At 44.4% G+C, this 26,462-nt stretch overlaps 2 protein-coding genes across 2 annotated transcripts in view; one reads left to right on the top strand and one right to left on the bottom strand.

Moving 5' to 3' along the window:
• Positions 1–687: 687 nt before the first annotated feature.
• il22ra2 (interleukin 22 receptor, alpha 2) lies at positions 688–2,813 on the top strand (the record flags this gene model as incomplete). The annotated part of the gene is made up of 5 exons (XM_080016429.1): positions 688–787; positions 965–1,085; positions 1,791–1,969; positions 2,128–2,270; positions 2,622–2,813. The coding sequence occupies 5 exons, from the start codon at positions 688–690 to the stop codon at positions 2,811–2,813; spliced, it is 735 nt and encodes a 244-aa protein (XP_079872555.1).
• A 4,675-nt stretch (positions 2,814–7,488) lies between these two features.
• The window catches only part of map3k21 (mitogen-activated protein kinase kinase kinase 21), a gene marked incomplete at both ends in the record, with an annotated part of 29,639 nt that continues 10,665 nt past the window's right edge, over positions 7,489–26,462 (bottom strand). Inside the window, 10 exons of the mRNA XM_080016565.1 lie at positions 7,489–7,868; positions 7,944–8,744; positions 9,274–9,368; positions 10,359–10,509; positions 11,789–11,887; positions 13,662–13,784; positions 14,594–14,834; positions 19,280–19,455; positions 21,178–21,326; positions 23,227–23,407. Coding sequence (XP_079872691.1) covers positions 7,489–7,868; positions 7,944–8,744; positions 9,274–9,368; positions 10,359–10,509; positions 11,789–11,887; positions 13,662–13,784; positions 14,594–14,834; positions 19,280–19,455; positions 21,178–21,326; positions 23,227–23,407 — 2,396 coding nt within the window. The remainder of the gene's footprint in view (positions 7,869–7,943; positions 8,745–9,273; positions 9,369–10,358; positions 10,510–11,788; positions 11,888–13,661; positions 13,785–14,593; positions 14,835–19,279; positions 19,456–21,177; positions 21,327–23,226; positions 23,408–26,462) is intronic.

Raw genomic sequence — 26,462 nt, forward strand, 5'->3', positions numbered from 1 at the left:
AAACAGAAGTAAATAAAAAAAAAAATAGAATACAAATATATAATACTAATACATATTTGTATTCAATTTTTTTACAAAAATTGAAAGAACATTTTTGAAAATGACAATACACAATGAACCTAAAATTACCTTTAAATATGACCTAATCGGTTAATATATATAATAATAAAAACATGATATGAATGAAAAATATATATATATTATTTTTTTTTTTCATTTTTAATTAAAGCTCCAAAGAGACTGCATTTTGTAAGCAACGCTTGTAGGGAAATCTAATGTAAATAAACAATCAGTTTAAAATGCATATCGGTATAATTCGATTTTTAAATAAAATTATCGATTTTAGATGATGCTCCAAGCTTTGTTTCTAAAATAGTCTTGAGTTTTTAAAAGTTTTCTATTCATTATATATATATATATATATATATATATATAATTATTATTATTATTTTTTTTTTTAAGGATATATTTTTAAAATCTGGTACAGAAATGGGATCATAGCTTCAGTAGCTTGTTTTTCTAAAGCCTGACAGTTACACAAGGTAAAGTGATCTGTGGCGTTACACCATAAAAGGAATGCATGTGTAAACAGTGGAATTAAAAAGCAGGAAGTGGGGTTGAGGTCACCTTTAAAAGGGGCACGAGCGTGGATCCAGCCCGGCACATTGCACCGGCTCACAACTCACAATGGCTGCCTGTCTGAGCCCTGTCCACCGCTTCCAGACCATAATGTCCCCGCTGCTAGTCATGGTGTTGGGGAACCTCCCTGTCTGTCTCACAGCACAAGGTAAGAAGTCATTAGTGTTCATATTTAAAAATCGGAAGAGTTGATGATGTTGTTCTGATCGTGTGTCAATGTACTTTAAACGACGAATACAAAGGAGACATCCACCCCTCCGATGAATCAACCCTCCGCCCGTCAGTCTCAGTCCTCAATGTGTGATCAGAATCCTCTCAGTTGCAGCTGCAGTGTTCCTGGCTTCTCCCGCGGACCTCAAATTCGACTCCGTGGACTATAAGAACGTGCTGCACTGGACTCCGCCATCCAGCGACCACACGCTGAGGTTCTACGTGCAGTGGAAGATGTCAGTGCACGCGCGCACACACACACACACACACACACATACACACACATACACACACAGATTGCAATGCAAATTCATCGCCATGGCTTATTTTTTACTGATTTATGCAACCTTTATTTTAATAGTGACCTGTAGTGTACTGTATGTAGGAAGGCTTTAGGCCAGAAATCTGCAAAATGTAATTCAGAATATCACCATGAATGTTAAACAGGCATAAAAGTAGCTCAAACAATTTGTTTTCTTGCATTAAAGGAAAAACGAGACTTATTGCGAATATAAAAAAACCCACCTTAAGCCTAATCTTCTTTGCGAGACCGTCGACGTGGGGCTTAAAAGTCGGATACTGACCCAACCAGAAAACACAGGCGCTTGTACGGTCTCGCATGTCTGCGTCGGGGTTATGGAAGGAAAAGTCAGAGGTTTTCGACTTACATTTGGAGGAAACCATCGGCTCGGGCTTTACCGCACTCATGGCCTGTCCTCTAACACCGGTACATGCAGACTGCGGCTCTTCAAATGTACTGTTCAGTGTCTCTACAGCAGTGAATGATGGTGTTCATCCGCATGAAAATTCGAATCTGCATTTCAAACCGTATTAATATCCACGGTGAACGGCAGCGGGCCGGGTGCCGCGCCTTGTGGCACGCTTCGCGTCTTCGTGCTGCCCATCGCTGCCGCTTACGCCTCTCCGCACGCGCTCTCCAGTTACGGCGAGCGCCTGTGGCTGGACGTGCCGGGCTGCCAGGGGATCCACGGCAACCACTGCGACCTGAGCGGCGTGACCTCTGACCCCAGAGAGTGGTACTACGCCAGGGCGCAGGCCTCCACGCACGCCAGCCGGTCGGCGTGGACGCTGTCCCCCCGCTTCAACCCGCGCTGGGACAGTAAGTTCTGATATAGGGCCCCTCCTTCTGAAACACTTATTATACAGAGGTTTACGGCCACAATTTGACAGATGTTGGACTCTCTACATGTCCACGTCCGCAATTAGTCCTCAGTGTTTGACGTGCATATGAATTAAAGGTGTTTCTGATTGACATAGCCAAGATCAGCCCGCCCGTGTTGAGGCTGAACGTGACGGAACGCGGCATCGTGGTCCGCGTGCGTCCCCCCCGCCCCCTCGTCCTGAAGAACCACAAGAGACTCTGCCACAAGATCTACCTGATGCAGGCCAACGGAGAGGAGGTGGACACACTCACATGCACCGTGTATTCCCTCAAAAACAACCTCCCTCCCCTAAAAAAAAAACCACACTGCCTCTTCATCCACAATGCAGATACATACATACGTACATAGTTCCATTCGGCCATATAGGGAACCTACAGGTGTACTCACTAAGGTTAAAATTTGTCCATATTAATAATAATGAGAATAATAATGAATAAATCATTTGATGTAAATATTTTTCCTAAATTCTGCTTTACTTTTATTTTTTATTTTTTTACATATTTTAGTTTGCCCTGTCCTGAAAAACGTGCTCGGCCAGCAAAGCCTGACTCTGATGATAATAACCATAACAGCGTTCCCCTCCTCCAGGACGCGTACGAGATGGCTTGCTGTTCCAAGCAGCTGGCTCTGGACGCGCTGAGCCCGGGTACCAGGTACTGCCTCCAAGCCCAGACCCTGATGCTTCCCCAGGCCAAGAGCAGCCGCCGCAGCGCCCCCAAATGTGTCACGATGCCCCATCCAAAACCCACCCAGGTATCTCCCGCCATCAATCACGTGTAAATAGGCCGGTGTGTGTGTGTGTGTACGCATCAACGGTTGGAGGTGGCGGTTGGGAGCTCAAACGCTCAGCAACTTTTCTTTCCACCCCGCCCTCCATCTCTTCTCTCTCTCTCTCTCTCTCTCCGTTATCCAGCAGTGAATTTCTGTGACGCTGGGGATGCTGACGCCGAGAGAGAGAGAGAGAGAGAGGTTTCCATGGGATCTGCCTCCGCGTCCTTCGCTGGAATGAGCCACCGCTGCCTGGGAGGGCCGTGCTGTGGGTCTGCGTCCAGACAGAAAAAGTCACTCACTTTGCTTTAAAAAAAAAACAAAAAAAAACATAGTGCGGTTTCCTCAACACCTGCACGATTCATGCAGCAGAAAAAAGAAAAAAAAACAGAAAAAAAACAAAAAACCCGGGGTGGTTGAATGTCTCCATCGGTTTGATGTGGATGAGTGTGATAATCATCATCGTTCTATGTGATTAATTTTGGGGTTATTCTATTGTGAGCCACAGTAGACCACACGGGGGGGGGGGGGGGGGGGGGGGGGGGGGAGTTCAGAATTTATCGGTGAGGTTCTCATAACCACCACTAGATGGCGGCCCTTTTTCAGGGGAGATTTTTTTGTTGTTTTTTTTTTTTTAACCCCCCCCCCCGCGTTCATTTTTATTACCGTTTTCTTAACGGGCGCCTGATTTCAATAACTAGAGATGGAGCGAATGAGCAGAGTCGGACCAAAACACAGCTCCCGAAGGAAGGACACACCGCTCGGCGAACGGAGACATGAATTGGCGTCAATGGGTGAAATTTAAAAAAAAAAAATAATTGTAATTGTAATATTTTTTTAATTATTTTTAAATGTATAAAATGTATTAAAAAAAATATTATGGGGTTGGAATTTATCACTTTAGAAATGCAGTTGATATACAGATCCTACTTTTTATTTTAGAAAACTGGGCTTTATTGCTTCATGAGTGACGTTGGCGCCCCGTTCAACTGGCTCGGCCAATCAGCGTCGTTTAGCCGTAATGCTAGGGAAGCTGTGGTGTAAATACATATTTAAATAAGGTTCGGACTCTGGTGGGCCTTGTTAAATACTGTCGCCTTCTATTATTTGGACAAAGACACTTTTCCATAACCTGGAAATTAACATTTGGCCCTTTTTAAAATCACATAATGTGCGGTTTCAGCTTTGTAGCCCTGCTTCGGCTATTTTTTTTTTAAGCTGTGTAATTGCCACTCACCACCGGTAGGGGGCGTCCGCAGGTGACAAAACAATGGAAGCGAGGGCGCGGCGTCTTCCCCGTAATTAAAGATATGGAAACGCAACACAATCGAACAATTAAACAATTAAACAAAACACAATCTCCACAATAAACCCCCTCTCAACAAGGATTTGCCTCTGTCTTTTTGTGTATTTACGGATTCTTTTTATTACTCGAAACTCACAACACGACTACAATCTTCCATCAGAAAATATAAATTATTCTTTCTCCCAAACAGAACAGAACAAAACAAAACAAAAAAAAAACCACGAATGGGCGAGGAAAGAGGCGCGTCTTTAGTTGGACGTGGCTCAAAAACCCTTTGAGGAACTCGGGAGGCTCCCTCCTTGATCGACCGGGGCACGAGGCGTAGAAACAAATACTGTCTTTGTGACGAGGCGGCCGCTCATTGCGAAGAGACTGGCGGGGGGTCGGGGGGGAAAAAAAGAAAACCAGAGTGACGAGGACGAGGCATCACATCTCCCTTTGTTCGTCGGGGCTGACGTCTCGCACAAAGTCGTCGGTGTTCTTCCGAGGAGGAAGCGACGCGGGCGGCAGGAAGTCCACGGGCTGGGTTCGAAAAAGTGAGAGGCCCGGTGGGAAGTGTTCCGGCCGCCGCGTTCCCCAATTCACACCGGCGGTTGTGTCGATGTTACAGGCGGCGGCACCAGCCGCCCTGAGCTGTAACCCTGTTGGTTGTTGAACTGATTGGGTGACTCGGGTTAACTGCTACGTACCCTAAAAAGGACCTTAGCAGCCCCGAGAAACCCCAAAAGGCGCACTTTCTTCCCGCGTTCTCACGTAATGATTCATTGATTCCCCGGCTTGAAGAAAAAAAATTTGACAAACAAAAGGAAACCGAAATGAATTGAGATGATTCATTTTGCTGGAAAGGCAAATAAACAAGTGTGCAAGAGTGAAGTATGTGAGTTTCATCGAGGATTTAAAATTGGTTCCGTGGTTCGTCGGGCTTCTGTTCCAGGTACAGTGGTCATGAAAATGCAGGGTGTCGCGTGATTCACATTTTAAGTTAAATGGTCGCAAACTTCAACGTTCACACCATCAACAAACCCAATTACCATCACAACAGTATCTAACTCTAAAGGAAGGGATCTCTGTATGTTTGTGTGTTTTATATATATATATATATATATATACATATATATATATATATGTGTGTGTGTGTGTGTATGTATCTATGTGTTGTGACACCCGTCCATCCGTTCTACTTCACACTTGCCAGGCGTTTTGCTGAGGACCCAAGGACGTGTTGCGTCTAATTTGGTGCAATTTGGACACGCGACACGTGTTTTATTAATAAACTTTCAATAAACAGCGAACAGCGAGCCAGCGGGTGGCCGGAGCTTCCCGTGAAAGCAATGGCCCCCCAAAAAAAACAGAAAGCAATCGGCCCGTTCCGATCAGGAATGTTTAGTGGTGACGCACGACACATGTAATATTAATAAAATTTGAATAAACAAGAGAACAGCAACTTTATCCAAAAGCGCGACTTGGGTGTGTTTTTTCCCGTGAGAGAGAGAGCGTATTCTTCAGGGGATTTCTCAAGTGTATTTAGTGTTTTTCACCGCGACCTTCACAAACAGGCATGTTTAGAACGGGCATTGCACTAATAAAATAATTACAATAGTCTCGATAAAATTTCACAAATAATGCTCCTTTAAAATGCTCCTTGTACGCACATATTCTCCTTATCGACGTCCTCCGATGCCATGTTTTTGTAACATCAAGCAGTTACTTCATGCGAGTCTCTCTAACCTAAAGCCCGCTTCACACCGAGCACGACAAACGATAACAATAAAACCGGAGGTCCCTCATCCCTATGGAGAGTTGGAGCCCGCACGCGAAAAGTTGCAACACGCTGCCATGCGGAATTTGCGTGTTCAATCAAAATTTTCAACTCACGTGACACGTTTTGGTCCGGTTCGTACTACCGGAGGTGACGCTGGTCAGGCCCAAGAACTGGGCTTACAACCAAGTAAATAAGTCCCCTATTAAAAAAAAAAAAAAAGATGTTATTAACGTTGGATATCGACATATCCACTGTCAATAAATCTCTTTTTATATTTGTAAAGTGTGTATTTTCTTTTGTTTGCACTTTGCAAACATGATATAAAGGGAGTTTTAAACTCTCACTCATAGATCACGGTCTCCCCGGACATATTCTGAGACGCGAAACTCAAGACGCAGTTCATCTGACGGCCACTAGGAAGAAGATCCGAACGTCGGATGCGGATACGCACTCGATGTGAAGCGAGCTTAACAGGCTCTAAAGTCACGGGGCGCATTCAATTCAATCACTTATATTTATGTTCTCGATGTGAACGCATTATCTGGAATGATCAGGGAGTCACAATATCCAGAAAATGGCCAGGGAAAAAAAAAAATAATAATAAAAAAAAAACCTGAATATAAATATTTGTTAAAAAAAACAAAAAACAAAAAAATCAATATTAGCAAGCTAAGGCCACATTCTATACAAGGAACAAGGAGTCATCAAAATCTAATTTCAGTCTAAATTTAGAGGGGAAAACTAGGCCTGCAGCTTTGGGACTCGTGTTTCTCTACTTTAAATGATCCAGATCCAAAACACGGGCAATAAGACGCAGCATCAAGTTGGAGAAAAATAAATATTTACAAACAAAGCATTCGGTTATTTTTTTTTCTTTCCTTAAAACATTTCAACATGACACCATTGATCCTGTAACTCAAATCCAAACATCTAAAACATGAAAAGAGGCGGTAGCGCGACTTTGAAAATGAGACGGAATGTACGTACGTCCCTTCCTGTTTGTTTTTGTTTTTGTTTTTCTGTCCAGCCCGCTGCTAAGGTAACGTCGAGTCTCTTTTAATATTAAATTACCTATAAAAATATATATAAATATAAAAAAAAAAAGAAAAAAGAAAAAAAAAAAAGAGGTGAGGGTCTTGTGTTGCGTGAGCGGCAGCAGCGGTCAACGTTTAGCTGCACTGATGGCGGGAGGAAGGGAAGGAGGGACTGAGAGGGGGCATGGAAAGAGGGATACAGGGCAAGGGATGGCAGTGAAGCACCTGGAAGAGGAATAAAAAAAAATAATAAACTAATACACCAGCGGCCATTCCCACTCCGGAATGTTCTTTTCACCTTCTGGAACTCCACGTTCTAGGAGAACGGGAGGCAGCGGGTCGGGGTGGGGCTCGCTAAGGCCAGCGTGGTCGCTCCGGGTGGTGGCTCCTTTCCACCGCTTCCGGAAGTGGGGAGGAAACCGGTGGGGTTTGTTTTTGTTTTTAAACCGCTCCGTTTTTTCGGAACTTTATTTGAAGGAAAAAGATGAGTGGTCGTCGCCTTTCCAGTTGTCAGGCTTTTTGCACGTTCTGGAACACTAGGTGAACACTTCAGCAGCAGCAGCAGCATAACCTGGTGGGAGCGCCCTAGGAGAGGAACTCTTTCTCCAGTTCGAAGACGGAGGTCCGCCCCGGGGAGCTCTGGATGCGACACAGGGGGACGGTGCAGTCTCGTTTCTGTCCCTCCGTGTCCACGTCCAGCAGGGAGCAGCCTCCCCCTTCCCCGCCGCCCCCCATCACGCTCAGGGCCTGGGCGCCCTTCTCCCCGGAGTAGTGGCCCAGTGAGTAGCTCTTGTTGCGTCCGCGCAGCAGCGCCCAGGACTGGGGCTTGGTCCGCAGGGACAGGGGCCTCGGCCTGGATGGGGCCTCGCCGCCGGCGGGGGCCTTCTCCGACGCGCCGCCCTTCTCCTTCTCCTGCTTCTTCCTCTGGGGGCCTGCCGGCGGGGAATGCGCGGGCGGGCCGTTGGCTGGAAACGGAAATGAGATCAAGTTTGGAATTTGGTTAATTCATCAAATGAGACCAAGCTTGACTGTTGTCTTACCGCTGTGGCTGCCGGGCTTCTTCTTGCGCAGGCGCGGCCCGGCGGCGTGGCCTCTCAGTTCAGGCCCCTGGGACGCCGTCTGTCCAGCGGACTGCGCTTTATCGCTCCGGGCCTCCGTGGACTCGGCCGACCCGGGGGGGTCCGGCTGAGCGGTGGCGGCCGCCGCTTTGTCCTTCCCGGGACTCCCGTTTCCGCACTGCGCCTCGGGCTGCAGGAGGCACTTGGTGGAGTTGCACTCCAAGATGGCCGACATGGCGATGAGATTGACGGGCGGGCTGGCGACGGCCTGGGCAGAGACGGACTCCTCCTTGCGGGAGCGGCCGCTGGGCGGGGAGGTGCTGCGGCGGAAGCGGGTGGCGCGCTGGAAGAGGCCCTCCTTCTTCTTCTTCTCCTCCCGCTGGGGCTCGGGGTCTTCGCTGAGGGCGGCGCTCTTGAGCGCCTCCCTGAGGTCGTAGCCCAGCGCCAACGAGGCCAGCAGCGAGCCGCAGCCGTACAGCACCGAGTCGGTCTTGCGGCGAGCCTGCGCCCGCTTCAGGCTGTTGGTGGGGGTGAGCTGCGGGGTGGTGGACGTGGACGAGGTGGAGGTGCAGGGGTCCTCGGGGCTCTCAGAGGCCCCGCCTTGGCCTCCGCCCCCTCCCCCCGCGTCTCCCGACCCACAGGGCCCCCCGGGGCTCTGGGGCTGCTGGTCGTCCCGCCAGAGAGGTAGGTCTATGTACACCTGGTTGGGGAACTTGAGTTGCTTTGGTTTGGAGCTGCTGCCATCTGCGCATTCAGGGGTGAAGGCCTCGTCTTCACCGCCCCCTGGTGGCCACACACACGGATGTTGACGGGTTAACCACAGTCGAACGCTAAAATCCAAATAACTGACATTGAGTCAATCACTTGATAGAGTAATCAATCTGTACAAAATGCATGGAGTTCTAAAGCCTGCATAGGCTATTAATTGGCTATTACAGAAGTGAGTTAGATAAATGAATCATGTTGAACAACTTTGGGAACGTTAGTAGTTCAGTCAAATCAGTTCTGGCTCTTAAAACCAGCCAGTTTTTTTGAGCATACGTACCCATTGAATCTTTACGTCACCATTGTTACTTTCTAATACACAATGGTCGTGAAGGGGAGCTGCTCAGCGAGAGAAACATACACACAGTATTCATGTAGACTCTTGATTCTGCAGATCTACTCCACTTGATATTTGGTGTCTTTGGGACTCCACGGAAATTGCAAAGGCCAAACCAACAGCAACACAACAACCAGCGCTGAATATCTCCTCGTGACGACGAAATAAAAAGTAAATAGGGCGTCACGGTTTTTAAAAAAGCCGGCTCACCTTGTTCGGCGAACAGGGCGGCGAGGGGGACAGACTTTTGGGCCTTGACCAGGCTGGTGGACCAGGGGTTGCTGCCGTCGGAGAGCGGACGCACCCTGCGGGGCGAGGAGACACACACACAGGGCGTGGATTGGCAACGGGGAAAAAAAACACAACAGCTGGAGATGGACTCCACCTGTCGGCGGCGTCAAGCTTGATCCTTTTCTTCTTCTTTCTTTTAAGTATCTTTGTATTGTGAGTTAGGGACGCACTGGCGGCGTCTCATCCAGTGATCTACGACAGATACTCTGGCATATCCCAGATGCAAAAGCGAGATCGAGTGATTTTGGAGCCTGCGTTTTTCGCATGTTTTCGTCAGCACTATTTTAGTGCTTCATTTTTTTTGTCTTATTTTGTGTTTTCAAATTCCCTTTTGAATGGTAGGTACGTCATTGCGACAAACACAAAATAAATGCATCTTTAAAATACTGTAGCTGTGGGACAGGGAGATCGTTTTACAGGAGGGTTTCTTTTTTCACCGTATCTTCCGTTTCAAAAACTCGAAAATAGAGACCATATAGAAAAATCAAAAAATTTGAACTGGTCTCATATAAAATATGTGTAAAGGCACTTAAATTTGATATTTATGTCGGTACACTCCTTTAAAATACCGTACATGAATATACTTTAATAGGTACACTGTACAAACTGTAATAAGCTAGTTAGTTTATAGAAATAATTAATATTATTATGTATAACCTATATACCCATAGCAATAATTTATCATGTACATAGTACCACATTTTAAATATATATATATATATATATATATATATATATATGAACATTTCTGTTTTGTATTTCTTTGGCTATTTGTATATATTTCACAATGTTTTTAATTTTATTTTTACTTCACTTTTAATTATATTTTATTAATTTTTTTATTCTCCATTTTTTCAGATTTTTTCAAATGCTCACGGTCTGTACTGAAATGCACCAAAGTTTACCAGAACAAATTCCCAGTGTATGACCTGGCAACTGAAGCGATTGTGATTTGTGATTGTGATTGTGATCGATATGAGTGCATGCACAGTGCTGCACTGCACCTCTCGGCCGAGTTGGGTCGCTCCTTGGTCTGAACCGAACTGGGACCCCATGTTCTTCCTTTCTTCTTGATTCCCTTCTTCACGTCGTCAAACTCCTCCGGCCTGAAGAGGGTGCTGCGCCCCCACGTGCGGTTGCTTTCGTCCAGAGTGACTGAGAGAGACACGGAGAAGGTCACGAGACGATTATTTGGTGTGAAACCAGACCGGGCCCCATTTTCAGTCTGATCAGGAAGCTTATGTGTGTTGTTTGTTTGTTTGTTTTTTTTACACCGGAACGCATTCTTCCTCTCTTAGTTCTGAAAAAAACAACAACGGGCGGCATATCCACTTCCCTAACGTCTTATAAACAGCTGATGTTGTGGCAAAGGAAGCACAAAGGCCCATACATGGTTATGTTCACCAGCAGCCCAGGTTAAAGGGAACATTCTACGCTGATAGGAAGCTTTTAAAGATTTTTTTTTTTCTTTCTTTTTACAAAAAAAAATCGAGCTTTTTATTTTACTAAAATAATATGGTGGTGCAAAAACCTACAGTACCTTAAAATAATGTACTTTACTAAGGTAGATGAGGTAGAAGCAAGTTTGATCAATTCTTACCAACATAGAATTGGTTGGATGACTCCTTTCTGACAATCGAATCCCTTGTTATATGGGATTAAATGTATCATTTAACCGTTTTAACTGCTGATATTTTGTTATAACAAAGTTCGCTGAAACGAATCGTATGACAATTCTCATCTGGCAATTAATTTCAAGTTAGAATCAGTCTGTCAGCGCAGACAGCAAAACATACGTTTATTCTCTTTTATTCCGACTAATATAGTTTTATTGTGCAAAATAATTGATCATTTATTATTATCCCCTATAAAACCTTGGCACCTGGGTGATGGTCATTCATTTTTTCTGGGGTTTTTTTGGAGGTAGGTGATGGGTGGTATTTTTCGGGACATGAGGAAAAAAGAAGTCAAACGTGGAATAAAACCTAAAAGACACTACATTTCTTCCCCAAGCGGTTAGCGATAGAAAAAAAAAAGAAAGGAAAATTAAATTTGTTTTGAAACTTTAGGGGGGCCGTCAACTAGGCCTGTGGCCTTAACCCCCAAAGCCCTGAGAAGTGTGAGAAAACAGCGATTTTTTTTAACTTTATTTGGGTTAAGAGAAGTGACTCCTGCGTTAAAAGTCGTTGAGGCCACAGTGCACACAGAGGAAGCTGGTTAGAGTCCACACCTGTCCGAGGAGCCCAGAGGGATGAAAGAAAACCAGTAAACCCCCCCCCCCCCCCCCCCCAAAAAAAACAAAAACAAAAAAAACAACCACACAGAACCCCTTTCACCAGTTAGCCAATCATCATCACAGGGTGTTTTTTTATTTTGTTGTATTATTTGTATTTCTGCTGTTAGCCAGGGAGCGGCAGCGGCAGCGGCGTCTTGCCTTTCTTTCTGAGGCCAGAGTAGGAGGCCGTGAGCTCGCTGGTCAGATCAACCTCCTGCTGGTAAACATACAAACTGTCCCTCTGCACGTGGGACCACACTACGGGGAGAACACATACAGTAGACGGTGCCTAGAATGTAAATGCAGTTCAAGGTGTGACACCGTGGGCGGTTTTGTGGACACAGATTTGGCCTCATCTTGGACTTTTCATCTGGACAACTACAACGGCTTTTCTCAGTCATGATTTAAAATAGTCTCAGACTTTGCCCTGGTCTGGATTTAACCAAATCATATTTCCAGAGAAAGATGACATCTAATCCAGGTCTAAGTAAAGGCTTGAATTAAACCTGACCAGCGGCATGCTTATGTTTGGATGAATGGTACCTGGACTTAGGCCAGGCAGAAGGAGCCGACTAGTCCTTCATTAATGTAGTCTCGGACTTCCTCGACAAGAACTAGTTACTCTTGAATTAAGCAAGGTCTCTGAAAGGCATTCCTAAATTCTGGATTAATTTAAGTAGGATTATCTTAGTCCTGATTTAGATTAAACCCTGTCTGCGAAAACCGCCCCTCTATGTCCGGTTCTAATACATCGATGTATTAAAAAGACAATGTTACAATTTTTAAATCAATTCTGCCTTCATATAAGATAGTAAACTTACAGAACTTTACTGTGAGGGGACAAAGCCCCTTTTTAAGACATCAAGGATCGAAAAAAAGAATAATAATTAAGACATACGGTAGGTCGAAAATCTGTTGCTGGTTGGAATGGAAACCAGTGTGGCACATGAACCGCATATGAAAAGGTTTACATTAAACTTTCTGGTCCAAAATATCTTTGTTTCTTGTGAGGGAATAGTTCAAGATGAACCGTATTCCTTCCATTTGTAAATAATAATTGGTAATAATAACAAATATAGCTGCAGGCAGAAATACAAGGGGTCCAGTTTAGTCGTGTTAGGTATGCATTACAGTTTTGCGGATTCTGTGAAACACAGCACGAGTTACAATTTCCCAAGTTTACATTGAACGCCGCATCGGCTCCTCTGGTCCCTAGTGTGAACAAGCGTGAATACTACGCAAACACAGGTCAACACAGCGCAACTCTCCGAATACGAATGAGCACCCAGAGACGAAGCCTGACTTATATAACATCGGTTCATGATGTCACAAAACGCCCCGCTCCAGGAACGAATCAAGGTGTGCCAAAGCTCTTCAACTTCTGTTAAATTTGCAACCCTTTTTCACCGATTCCTGCTACAAATGGAGGTCGACGTGGATAAAACTTACACTACAAGATGTCTGAAACACCACGGTTCCTACAAGACCTCAACCATGTGCGTGGGTTCGGCGATTGTCCTGTTCTAGACACTTTTAGCCCGAAAAATGTCAAGGAGAAAAAATAAATAAATAAATCCGAGCAATAATATACAGTAGCTTGTGTATAGCTGCAGGCAGCAATACACATGGTCCAGTTTAGTTGTGTTAGGTACGTATAAAGTTTTTCCTAGTTTCCATAAAACAACATCATCATTTTGTGTCGACAGCAATTCTGGATTTCCACTATTCCACGATCATACAATTCCCGACTATTTCAAAAATTTACCGTTGTACTAGTATGTTGTTGTAAATGCAGTGAAAACATAGAGGTATCACGCCATAATACGCACAGTTCATAAGTCCTCTGCTTCTTCTCAATATTATTATTGGTATTATTATCATCCATTATCTTTTCATTAACCAGTTATAGTTGGGTCTGGTGAAGGCAAATGCTCGTCCAGTTGTTCAAACTCTGTTCATTTGACACTTGAATCAGTTGAGGTCTGGATGTCGGCACCGCTTTGAGCACAAAGAAACAATAAATCGCTCTTACGCTGAATGGCTCGCAGCCTGGGGATGAGGGTGGGGCTGCTGGGGGGGGAGGAGCTGGTGCTGTGCAGGCTCCGCCTCTTGTCCATGGAAGGAGAAGCCTGCACGGTTATCTTATGCTGGAAGTCTGCAAAACACAGCGCACACACACACACACACACACACACACACACACACACACACACACACACACACACACACACACACACACACACACACACACACACACACACACACACACACACACACACACACACACATACTGTTGCTGTTCCATTTCCCTGCATGATGCAGAGAAATAGAATCCATATGTGAAGGAAATCCTATGCGCACTGGTTTGTACAATGCAAATATTAGTCTGCAACACACCCCAATCAGGAAAGCCTCAAGATGCTGGTGGGCTTGGGACTTCATAAAATGTTAGCAGTTGGAGTATTCAACTTGAGAAAATGCTCCTATTGTAGTTCCTCAGAGCCTGTAACACTTTGATTGTTTTTTTATTTTTCTGGAGTATTTTTTTGCATCTGGCAAATATAAGGTAGACAATAGTCTATTAAAGAGGACGTTGCTTACAGTCTGCAGTAAAAGTCACCAATCCGATACTTGAATGATGTTCGGACAAGGAATAAATATGAATTCACGTTACTTTATCGCGTCCATTTATTGACACACAGAATTCATCTGCGCTGAAGAAATCACTTCAAGTCACTGGGTTCCTTACTGCGAGTGACAAGCGCCCCCTTGTGAACACAACAGTGTACAACACCAAGCTCTTCTGACACCACATGCGTCGGAGTCATTTTAGACGCAAAAATAACAAATGACAATCAAAATCGATCTTGACAGTTTTTAAGTCGAGAATCATTTCTCAGCTCAATTGACAGCCCTTACACGCATGCACGCACGCACGTAGGCACGCACACACCAAAGACCTACCGGACGGCAGGCTGATGCGGTTCCCGTCCTTCAGCTTGAGGCGGGAGCGCTTGAACTTGCCCTTCCTCTTCTTGACATTGGGCTTGTCCTTGTTGAGCTGGAAGATGAGGATGTTGAGCTCCCTCTCCAGCACGTTGATCTCCCTCTCGGCCAGCTGCTGCTCCCGCCGCTTCAGTAGCTCCTCCTGGGACTTCTGCTGGAGCGCCGCCCGCGTCAGCTCCTCCTCCCGGGAGCGGAGCTCCTGCACGGAGGGAAAACGCAGGCGGGAAACTTTTATACACGATACGCTCGTAGCCCGCCAAGAGTGGACAGCACGACTCCCTCTGTCCGAAATGGCCAGGGTCTACAGTTTGGCGACTTGAATTAACCCAGAAAAAACAGCATTAATTCTTGAGAATAACACTTCCTGCGAGTTCTTGGTATTGATAAATGGGCAGGGACAGTGGTTCTCAACGTGGGGTCCGTGGCCCCCCCAGTGGTCCTTCAAGAGGTTCCATGGATTCCCCAGCACAATGATTAACGCAGAATCTACAATAATGACTGTTTCAATTGTCGTTTCACTGTCATCTCTCTCAACTATATTGTAGACGGGTGTGGGACCTTGGACTAAATCAGATCCAATAAGACAAATCTTCTGAGATTGGGGGTCCCGGGGACTAAATATTATCAAATGGGGTCCGCGGCCTAATGCGTATCAACTTGAGGCGTCCTTGATATCGTAAAAAGGTTCATCAAAATCACTGGCCAGGGACACAGAGGGGAAGAGGAAAGTTCCAGTTTTTGTATTATCACTTATGTCTAGTTAGGCAGAGACGGGTCAAGCTGGCACTAGTGCTGATATTAGGCCTGGGTAAAAAACAACAACAATAAAAAAAACAATACTTTGATTCATACTCTATATTCGATATGACCATTTTATGCTGAAATAAAATACCACCAAAGTCAGAAATTAATTGAAATATTCTGAAATAAGTTCTGTATTAGTCTGAATGAGATAGTGGTGTAAAGGAACCTGTTGATAAGTGATCCGTACGGATCGCCCCCCCCAAGGTTCGGCTCGTATGTTCGCTGATCAATCGTGAAATTGAACCATCATAGTGAAATACAGTTTTACTGCCGCTATGACTTTTTAAAGTAATAACTCCACAAATCTGGATGCAGAGATAGGGTGAAGAGAAGAGACAAGACAGACGCTGCTGTTTTACACTGAAGCACAGTGATTGGTTGACGGTGCGTCGCGCTGTGTCGCTGTTACTTTACCACATGTGGTGAATGAGCCGCTGTATGTCACCGCTATGCGTCTGCACGTCGGCCATATTGGAGCGGGCAAGATCCGCGAGTAAACAAATACAGTGTGTATTGGGAGATGCAGACTTATCACAAAATCAACTGTAACTCGCTTCATTCTGAACCGATTTTCATGACACTTGGTTTGTTATAAACGTGTGAAATTGAACGTGATACCGAATTGAGTGACTGGGGGCGGATCTAATCATGTGTTTTCATTCACTACCATGTTTAAAGGAAGAAGGTATCATGCGTGCCTCATATTGCACTTTAATTGAACAATTAAGTATTAAATGTTTTATTATTTTAAGATTTTATTTACACATTGGACATCTTGAATGAATAGAAAGCAAAGTTATACTTGTCTCCCTTTGGTCTAGTGGTTAGGATTCGGCGCTCTCCCGATTCCCGGTCAAGGAACTCTCCTTTTGACACGGTGGCACAGTGCATTGCACTGCTGCCTCACAGAAAGAAGGTCCTGAATTCGATTCCCGCCTGGGGCGCTGTTGGCACTGCGCTTCGGTGGTTTATCTCCCAATTAGGGGCCTTTCTGTGTGGAGTTTGTATGTTCTCCCCGTGCTCACATGGGGTTTCCTCCACCTAACGTCAGTAAGGACCCCCCGCAAAAACATGCACAACATCATCGTCACACCAGCGATGGACTTTTGGAACCAGGTCTCCAGGCGCGTTGTTGAACGCTGCCCACTGCTCCTGGCTGCCCCCCCGGAGGAAGAACAAGCCAGGATGGGTTAAATGCAGAGGACCCATTTCACCAGCCACCACCCGAAGTGTGTGTGAATGCATGTGTTGTAGTGGCGTGCTGTGTGACGATTAAAGATTCTTCTTCTTTGTTTAGTTTTGCTGATCCGAAATATTGATCCGATCCGTGACTCAAAGCCCTGATACGATCCGAACCGTGAGTTTTGTGATCCGCTGCCCCCCAACAATTAGAGGATAAAAAGTAACAATCCATCAGTTCAAACACAACAGGAAAGAGGATTATTCGAAGCGCTAAAGAGAGCAATATAATCCATACACAGACAGGCTCAAGGGCACAATTGATATTTGTAAGTGTAAATCGTATGAATGCAAGAGAAAAGGGATGAGAGAGAGAGAGGGGGGAGAGAGGGAAAGGGAGAGAGAGAGCTGTGTGGAACAACTCTGCTCTTAACAATCGACTCTGTTGCTTGGGAGCGTCAACAAACTAAACAGCCTCTTTCCCGATGGCTTACTCTCCTCTCCGCTTACTCTTAGCTCCATCGCTCTGTTCTTTCCTTTGAATCACTCCGAGCTGACTAATAATAATCCGTGCTGGATGACTTCCATAAAGCAGCTTGATTCCGTAAAGTCCCTTCAAACCACCCACCTCGAGGCAGATTAGAGAGATCTTTACTGGAAATCTGCTCTTGTGAAACCATTGTGTTTGGAGGCCCGGCCCGTTCAGAAAACACTCGTGCACAAATTTCCGTGGGAACGATTCAAAGTAACGATCACAGAAAAGTAAAATAATAATAATAATAATAATAATTTGGGGAGTTTGATCTTCAAATAATTATGTCACACTGTTGTGTTCAGAATTAGAATCAATACAAAAACAAAACCTTAGCAGTCGGAAATAATGGAGATTAAAAAATAATAATTAAATAAAATTGAATAAAAATTTTAAAAAAGTAACAAGTAAAAGTCAAAATTTTAATTGGAAACTGTCAAATATATACTAATAGCCATAAATAGTAAAAGTATATGATGAATAAATAAAAATAAATAGATACCATGCATAGGATAAATTATTGTTGTAGCTATAAAGGGTATAAATTATAAATATGAACTATTACGATGCAAGTGTAAATGATGATAACATGTTCTATGTGGAATGTGGGTTTGTGAAGCCCTTTGAGGCAGTATTGTGATTCAGGGCTGTATAAATAAACTTGATTGGGCATGAATTTTCAGTTTTCGGTACACTGGAAATTAAGAAGAATCTTCAATTGTCACACAACACACCACAACACATGCACGCATATGCACATGCTTTGGATGGTGACCAGTGAAATGAGGCCTCTGCATTTAACTCATCCTTGGCTTGTCCTTCCTCCGGGGGCACAGCCAGGAGCAATGGGCAGCATTCGTGCTGCCCACTGCTCCCTTCTAGACTGCTCCCGCCTCAGGACACAAACATAGTTTAAGATTTGAACCATTCAAATGTATTTCCCCAAATGAACAGTGCAGTAATGTAAAGATGAGACATCTGATGGCTCAGATTTTGAAACACTGGAAACAAGGTTTCAAAGTAAAAGCGCCAAATCACTAATTTAATACACCTAAAACAAAAAAAAGGATGCACAGTATACACCAACGATCCACTGGAAAAGGGCCCAGTGACCCAGTTTTGGATCAGGAGCTACCGGTTGAGAACCACTCCCATAGGAGTACCTGGACTACTGAGACCGGTTCATTTCAAATTGAAAACTATGGATTATTATTGTCCGATTCACAGAAGTATCAAAGGATTTTTCAAATCAGAAGAAGAATAGAGTATAGAGTGCATAGAAAACTTGAAAAAAGAATCAGTGTGACTCTCTCTCTCTCTCTCTCCTCTCTCTCTCTCTCTCTCTCTCTCTCCTCTCTCTCTCTCTCTCTCTCTCTCTCTCTCTCTCTCTCTCTCTCTCTCTCTCTCTCTCTCTCTCTCTCTCTCTCTCTCTCTCTCTCTCTCTCTCTCTCTCTCTCTCTCTCTCTCTCCACCAAAATTTGAAAAATAGGCGATTGACACCTTTCCCATTGTCGGGAGAAATGTCATTTTTTTCAGTTACATTCGACGTCACGAACATGTGAGAAAGGGGGCGTGTCATGGTTGCCCCATGCGGAAAAAAGTCAATAACTTCTGATTTTGGATTCTAAATGGGATATGAAATGGTGGAACGATACACGGATACTCTGTCTGTTAACGCGCCAGCGTCGCGTCTTTAGTGGGGACCCGGGTTTTTCCTTTCGCACTGACGACAAATGCTCACTCTCTCTCTCTCTCTCTCTCTTTCATTGTGGTTTTTTCTCAACGTGTCGCTCCCACACTTTCTCCAACGTTAACCCCTCCCAGTTTTAAGCTGGCAAGGTGAGGCTCGTACAGGAAGAAGCTTAGCGAATTAGCGAGGGGGAAGTCCGGGAAGCACCTCGGCCGCTTAACGGCTCTGCTTTTTATTAAAACCTGCGATTAGCCCGCCCGCCGAAAAAGTAACCAATTAGAGTGTAAAAGTCCACCAAAGCCGCCCCGTGTGGTGGGAAGACAGTAAATAAAAATCCATCGTGATTAGTGTTGTGCGTGTGTGTCTGTGCGTGTGTGTGTGTGTGTGTGTGTGTGTGTATGTGTGTGTGTGTGTGCGTGCGTGTGTGTCCGTCCCGCACCTTCTCTTTGGTCCTGAGCTCGTCGAACATCTCCTGGATCTCCACGCGCCAGTCGTCCTGCATGCTGTGGAAGGAGTCCTGCGGCATGGTGGCCATCACCGCCTCCTCGATGGCCGACAGCTGCTCCAGGATGCAGGAGAAGGAGGGACGCACGTGCGGGTCCTGGTCCCAGCACTCTGCACGCATGCACACACACACACGCGCACACACACACACACACGCACACACGCACATGCACACAAAGACACAATAAAGCTGCATTCACATGGAACACGGTAGACGGGAGACGGCAAACCGGAAGTCATGTTAGTGGACGAGAGCATGACCGCAGACCGTCAGCAAATACCGGCAACGGAACACGTGCAAAGTTAAAATATTTTCATTTTTTGCCGTCCTCCGCGACAGCATTAAAGTCGGATGTTACACTGGTGAAGAGCCGACTCTACTGCCCATGTCTGCTGCTTGGAGTCGAACCTGCTAGTGCCAATATTGCACTTATATGGCTTCAATAAAAAAAACTTGGATTTACATAAGTTGAAGTTGCGGTTCCAGGATATTATTTATATCATGATGTGATTACATATGAATGTTTATTAATAAAAGAAGTTGCCAGTGGAAACCAGGTGATCAGCTATTGTTCACTCAGTTTAGAGATCACTGATCCTACCAGAAAAACAGACCTCTATATGCGCTCTCTCTCCAAGCCGCATAACAATATCCATAAATATATCCATAATGTCAAAAAATCCATTGTCAAACCTGCTTAGAGATGAATATAATGCTTGATAACAAGCTTGTGTAAAGTTAACCAACTATGAATGACAATACACTTTGGAGGGAATTTAACGTTCATTTAAGTTCGCAATAAAATGTTAAAAGTAAGCTGCATCTTTATATCCCCATGCATTACTGGAATTCTTATATATATTGACAGACACAAAAAAATGTACTTTAATATATTTCATTGAAGCCCTTGTACATCGACCACAGAAACGTCTCATCATGTGGTACCTCCCCCTTTGCCGTTCAGAAAGTGCCGTTTGCCGTCTGCCGTTTTTCATGAAAATGCAGCATAATGCACGGAAAGTCCAAAGTCCAAAGTGATGTCCATTAGTTTCATCCCAAAATCCAATCGGGTTATTTGGTTTTACTGCCAACTCCAAACCACACACAGGGTCAAGTATAAATAACAGTAAGAACTATGCAACGATTTTATATATCAATTCTATATATACAAAATCTTTGATATACACATTTTAAGATCTATAGAGCCATTAGAAACACTATAATAATTCTGCTTTTTATTTTTTTGGTTGTTTGTATTTTATCTTTTTTATTATGATTCAGATTCTGAAAATAACTTCCAATTTCTGCCATCAAAAGATTCTATTGGAAACTCTGTATTACAATGTAGTGTTATTATAGTGCTTCTGGTGAATAAATTGAAGCTTTTTATTTGGATTTTGGATTCACTATCGATGTTCAATATTATTGTCCAACAGTTGAACAGAGGAAACACTGTATAACAAAACACTATTACCATGTATAAGCCTTGTCCAGACTAAAGCAAAAAGTTCCAGACCTTCCTTATATGATGAGTTTTTGTCCATAAAAACCTCATCATCTATCCTTACGTCGGTGGCATGACTTGAGAAAAGTAAAGTCAGATAAATTCAAAAAAGAAAAAAAAACTCAAAAATTGGAACGTCCAAGAAGTATTTTGAAGCTATTTAGACAATCTTCATTCTAATTTGTTAAGATAAGACAGGAGAACATTTAACTAATCCCTGGGTGGAAATTCAGTTTAATTCATGGCAGGTCTGTTTTTATGCAAGAGAAGACGGCACAGCCATCGAATGCTTCCGGAAAAGGTCTAATTTTCCAGTATGTCAGCGTACCTTCCATGAGCTTGGCAAAAGGTTCGGGACAGGTGGAAGGGATGGGCAGGGTGAGCTTGTTGACCGCCACCCCGTACGCCACCGCCAGACCATCGATCCCGCGGTACGGCACCTCCCCGGTCAATAGCTCCCACAGCAGGACGCCGTAACTGGGGGAGGACAGTGTGGACTCAAGTCAGTGGACACAAAAGCCAAGGCACACACACACTGAGTCACACACACTGAGTCACACACACTGAGTCACACACACTGAGTCACACACACACACACACACACACACACACACACACACACACACACACACACACACACACACACACACACACACACACACACACAGACACACACACACACACAGACACAGACACAGACACAGATTCAGACACAGATGGGGACACACAGCAACCTACGAGATCAAAACGGTTACACTGGTTCAATTATGTAAAAGGAAATGAAAGGACAGCTCAAAGGCACTATGAGTGGGTCCTGTCTATTTGCCTAACAGGGTCCGTGTTTTGACACATTTATACACCGATCAGCCACAACATTAAAGCCACTGGCAGGTGACGTGAAAAACTTTGATCTTGTCGTTACTCATTACTTGTCATTCCTCACTTGACAGGTGCCATTGCACCTGTCAAGTGAGGATATATGAGGCAGCAGTGAACACTCATGACTGTCCTTGAAGTTGATGTGATGTGTCCTTGAAGTTGAGTTGTGTGTGTGAAAAATCCAAGGAAGGACAACAGGTGAACCGGCGACAGGGTCACAGGTGCCCGAGGCTCATCGACCCCTGTCCACCGCCGAAAGCCACTACGATGGGCACGTGAGCGTCAGAATTGGATCAGGGAGCAATGGAAGAAGGTGGACTGGTCTGATCAATCACATTTTCTTTTCATGTGGACGGCCAGGTGTGTGTGCGTCGTTTACCTGGGGAAGAGATGGCACCAGGATGCACTATGGGAAGAAGGCAAGTCGGGTCGGCGGAGGCCGTGTCATGCTCTGGGCAATGTTCTGCTGGGAAACCTTGGGTCCTGGCCTTCATGTGGATGTTACTTTGACACGTACCACCTACCTAAACATTGTTTCAGACCAAGTACACTCCTTCATGGCAACGGTATTCCCTGATGGCAGTGACCTTTTTCAGCAGGATAATGTGACCTGCCACACTGCAAAGGTTCGGGAATGGTTTGAGGAACGTGACAAAGAGTTCAAGGTATTGACTTGGCCTCCAAATGCCCCAGATCTCGATCCGATGGAGCATCTGTGGGATGTGCTGGAACAACAAGCCTGATCCATGCGGGCCCCGCCTCGCAACTTCCAGGACTTAAAGGATCTGCTGCTTACTTCTTGATGCCAGATACCACAGGACACCTTCAGAGGTCTTGGAGTCCATTCCTCCACGAGTCAGAGCTGTTTTGGTGGCACGAGGGGAAGCTACACAATATTAAGCAGGTGGTTTTAATGATCTGATCGGTAACCAACATAAAAAAGTGAAACCATCGGTGATAAGATATTATATTTACTATATTTTTGTTAATACAGTGGTGTATGTTTCGGTTTACTGTGCATTTTTTTGTTTATACTGTAGGCTTATTGCCAACAGTCTCATATTTAATGTCAGGTTTATTGAACATTACCATTTCAATCCTAAATTCATCTTTCTCATTCACTATTTATTTTATTCATATTTCAAGATATTGTACAGAAGCGTATATTTTATTTTTGGACACAGCCTTTTATTTTTTTGGTAGAAATAGGGGTAGGTTGTGAAGTAGATGATTGTATGAACTGTTATTAATTATTAATTGAACTTATTATAAATTCAGGATATATAGCAAGGAATAAATCGAATCCCTCCTTTTTTGCTACATAACTTGTAGAAATCAAGACCTCATACAATTTAAGACTGCTGACTGACTTTTACAGCCTAATATTTGTAAAACTGAATTGAAGACATTCTTAAACAAAACAAACAAAGGGAGAACTATGGTGGTGAGGAGGATGCAAGGAGAGAAGAGAAGTCTGGAGCATTTCCAGAGCCGTTACCTCCAGATGTCGCTGCCTTTGGAGAAGAGCGACGACTTGATGACCTCGGGGGCCATCCAGGAGTAGGTGCCCGCCGCCGACATCTTGGTGGTCTTGTGCCACTCCCTGGCCAGGCCGAAGTCGGTGATCTTCAACGTCTTCCTGCCGATGTCATCGTTCTCGATCCACTCAAGGAGCAAAACTGAAACGGAGAGCGGGAGGCATGAGGAAATGGATCAAGGGTTGACAGAGAAGAGTGAAACAATGAACATACAATTGGAATGGATGTCCAGGAGGGAAAGGGGACGAACAAGCAAGAGGAGAGTTGATGTCAACAAAGCATGGAGGCCATATATTACTGTGGAAACAGGAGGCTGACAGCCCCACAAAGCGCCCTGTCCTCGGGACCTGGAGTTCTTCTGACGCATTGAAGTTACCCTGCCCGTAACACGACACCTGACCTGAGAGAGCTGCCGTGGTGAAGTCCACACTGCACTAACAGACCTAGTCATCCCATGTGCTTATTAATCTGTAATAGTCAAGTCTGTAACAATAAAAAAATATTTTATAATGTCTTATATGATTTCCCCTGTTATAGCAGGCCACACACAATGTAATGACTGACAAACAAAGTACTTTTCTGGCTACAATTGGATTCCTTGATTTCCTTCTACCAATATCTCCACTATGAAAATACTGTCATATGTTAGCAAAATGTTTTGTTTTTTTTAAATCAACAGTGTTAGAAAAGTTGTATTGAAAAACCTTAGACTACATAACTGATAATTTTGACACGTCTACCATGGTGAACCAAATGACTCAAAATGAAACTATTAAATTGATCAATTAAATAAATCAATAATCAAACATCTATTTTGAAGAATTGCATGAAAATATTCAAACTATTATTTTCAATTTTGCATTAAAGTGAATTCCAATCATTTTCTTAAAATAATAGAAATCTGTTATATGCAGAAAACACAGATTTGGCATGAAAACAATGCAAAGATGAAACCCAAATCAGTTTGAATTGAAAACAACATAACTAGACCACTTAATGCAATCTAACTCACTTAGGCCTATATAAAAAGAAACCACTTAAACATATTCTAAAGCTCTGGAAACCTTGCACAATAAAACCTGTATACTAGTCGCAAGGCTGACATTTCTCCTTGAGCAGCTCTTAAAAAAGGTATTTAGGCAGGTCGTCCTAGTGTCTATGATCCATGAACAAAAACAAACAAAACAGCACCATTGGTACCTATCAGCACAGTCACTGTTGTGAAACCCCCATGGAAGACGGAGGTTTTCCTCCCTTCGTTATGATGATCATTAAATGACGGTGTTCGACCTCATGGAAACTGTGACTTCAAGGGGGGAAAAAAAGGTAGTTGTAGTAAAAAGGTGTCAGATACTCTCACAGGATGTATTCCTGGCTAGAGGCAGCCACTAGAATGCAACAGGACTTTGGATCTGAGCTCCTGCTTTGTGAGACGTCTTCAAAGCAAAAACAATACGTGTGGCGATAGAGTTACTCCTCATGGAAATACTCATGCAAACCGTTAAGTAAACCCCCCCCCCAAAAAAAACCTATCTGCTACTGTATTATGCGCTGTGCCACTTTAGTTTGGCACAGCGCATATCGGACAATTGGACAATTTTCCATCTCGAACAAAAGCCGAGTTATGTGTGCGTTTGATAGTGTGTGTGCACTTGAGTACAATCTAGGAGGGCGACTGATCTCCAGGTGTGGCGTTATCTCTCGCTGACCTTGGACTTAACTCCCACACTAAGAGTTCTGGCCGAAAAACGTGCACACACGCAAACAGTTCACCGAGGCCCACACATGCTGTTGATCTTACAGTGCCGGGGACACGCTTCGGCTCAAAGTGGCACAAGCACAGGCTACACCAGACCTCGCTACAGCTGACCGAGGCAGAAACACCCAGGGGTGAAAAGGTGATTGGCAGATGAGGAGAAATAAGGGAAGGACAGAAATAAAAGCATCGATGGGGGTGGCAAGAGACTATTGGGGGAATAAATTATTATCTTTGGATGGATTTGAAGATTTGAGAATTTCCCTTGGACTGATGGGAGAACTCACAATAAGGCCCCAAGCTAATAGACAGGGTATTAGTACCATTACCATCCTGGGGAACTAAGTGGATCCTCTACCCAAAATCCAACAAAGGGCATTCCATTACAAACAGGTTCCACTAGACCAATGATAAACTTTTAGTTCCTGTTGTCAAGTTCTCTCTCACTCTGCACTGACTCGCTATTTCTCTGAAGATGTTTATTCTTTTTCCATTTGCTTCCGTTCAGTCTACACATCTGCATTGCATTGGTCTCAACACTTGGACGTTATGGTTGCCCGTTGGTTAAAAATAAAAAAAAAACATAACAGCTAGTCACGAAAGGGGGGTCCTTATTGCACACCCTAGCTCTGGGCTGCTTGGAAAGGTTGACTTCTACTAGGGCAACCAAGTGTTCTGTTCCCCCCCACCATGACCAAGGAACCAAAGGATCCCCAGCGGAGTCTCAATCCAAGTCAAAATCCAATGATTGAGGCCCATCTTCAATGGTCCCATTGATCTCTAAAAGCCTTGGTGAGAGTTGGGAAAAATAGTAATATATATCTTGCAAATAGAAAGGAAAGCTTAACACATATTTCTCTACCGTATACATATGTTTGAAAACCCCTTTATTGCACATTAGAATGAATGTCAATTGCACAAATTAAATACATGTGAAAATAAATTCCTCGAAGCATGCACACTTGTTGTAAGGCCGCAGTACAAGCCACACCTGGGCTAACAAATCCCCTTGGAGAGATTGATGTGGTGGTCAGTGTAACAGGAGTAAAGAACACCTGAAGTACTTGGGAAAACTGGTGCCAGACCATCTCTGACCGCTCTGCTACTGGGACAACAAAGCAAAAATTTGCTCTTTCTTACTCTCAAATAAGGCGGCATAGTCTTGATTCTCTTTTTGGTCCCCTTGTCTAAGTCCCCAATTTCTCCAACTTAACACTACTTCAGGTCAGAAGAAAGAAAAACCTGTTAATTAAGCCATTCCTTATTTTCTAGCAGTTTAAATTATCAGGGGTGTACAGCCGTGGGAAGTAACCTGAGAAAGCTCCCCCACCCCCTGCTCCAGGGCAGGCCCCACCCTCAGCCAGCCGCTCCTGCATCCATCTCCATCTCCTGCAGAAGAGCTTGGGGCAGGATCCAGGTATTGGAGAAGGAACACTGGGG

This window comes from Zeus faber, assembly GCF_960531495.2.
Source record: "Zeus faber genome assembly, chromosome: 16".
NCBI classification, from domain to species: Eukaryota; Metazoa; Chordata; class Actinopteri; order Zeiformes; family Zeidae; genus Zeus; species Zeus faber.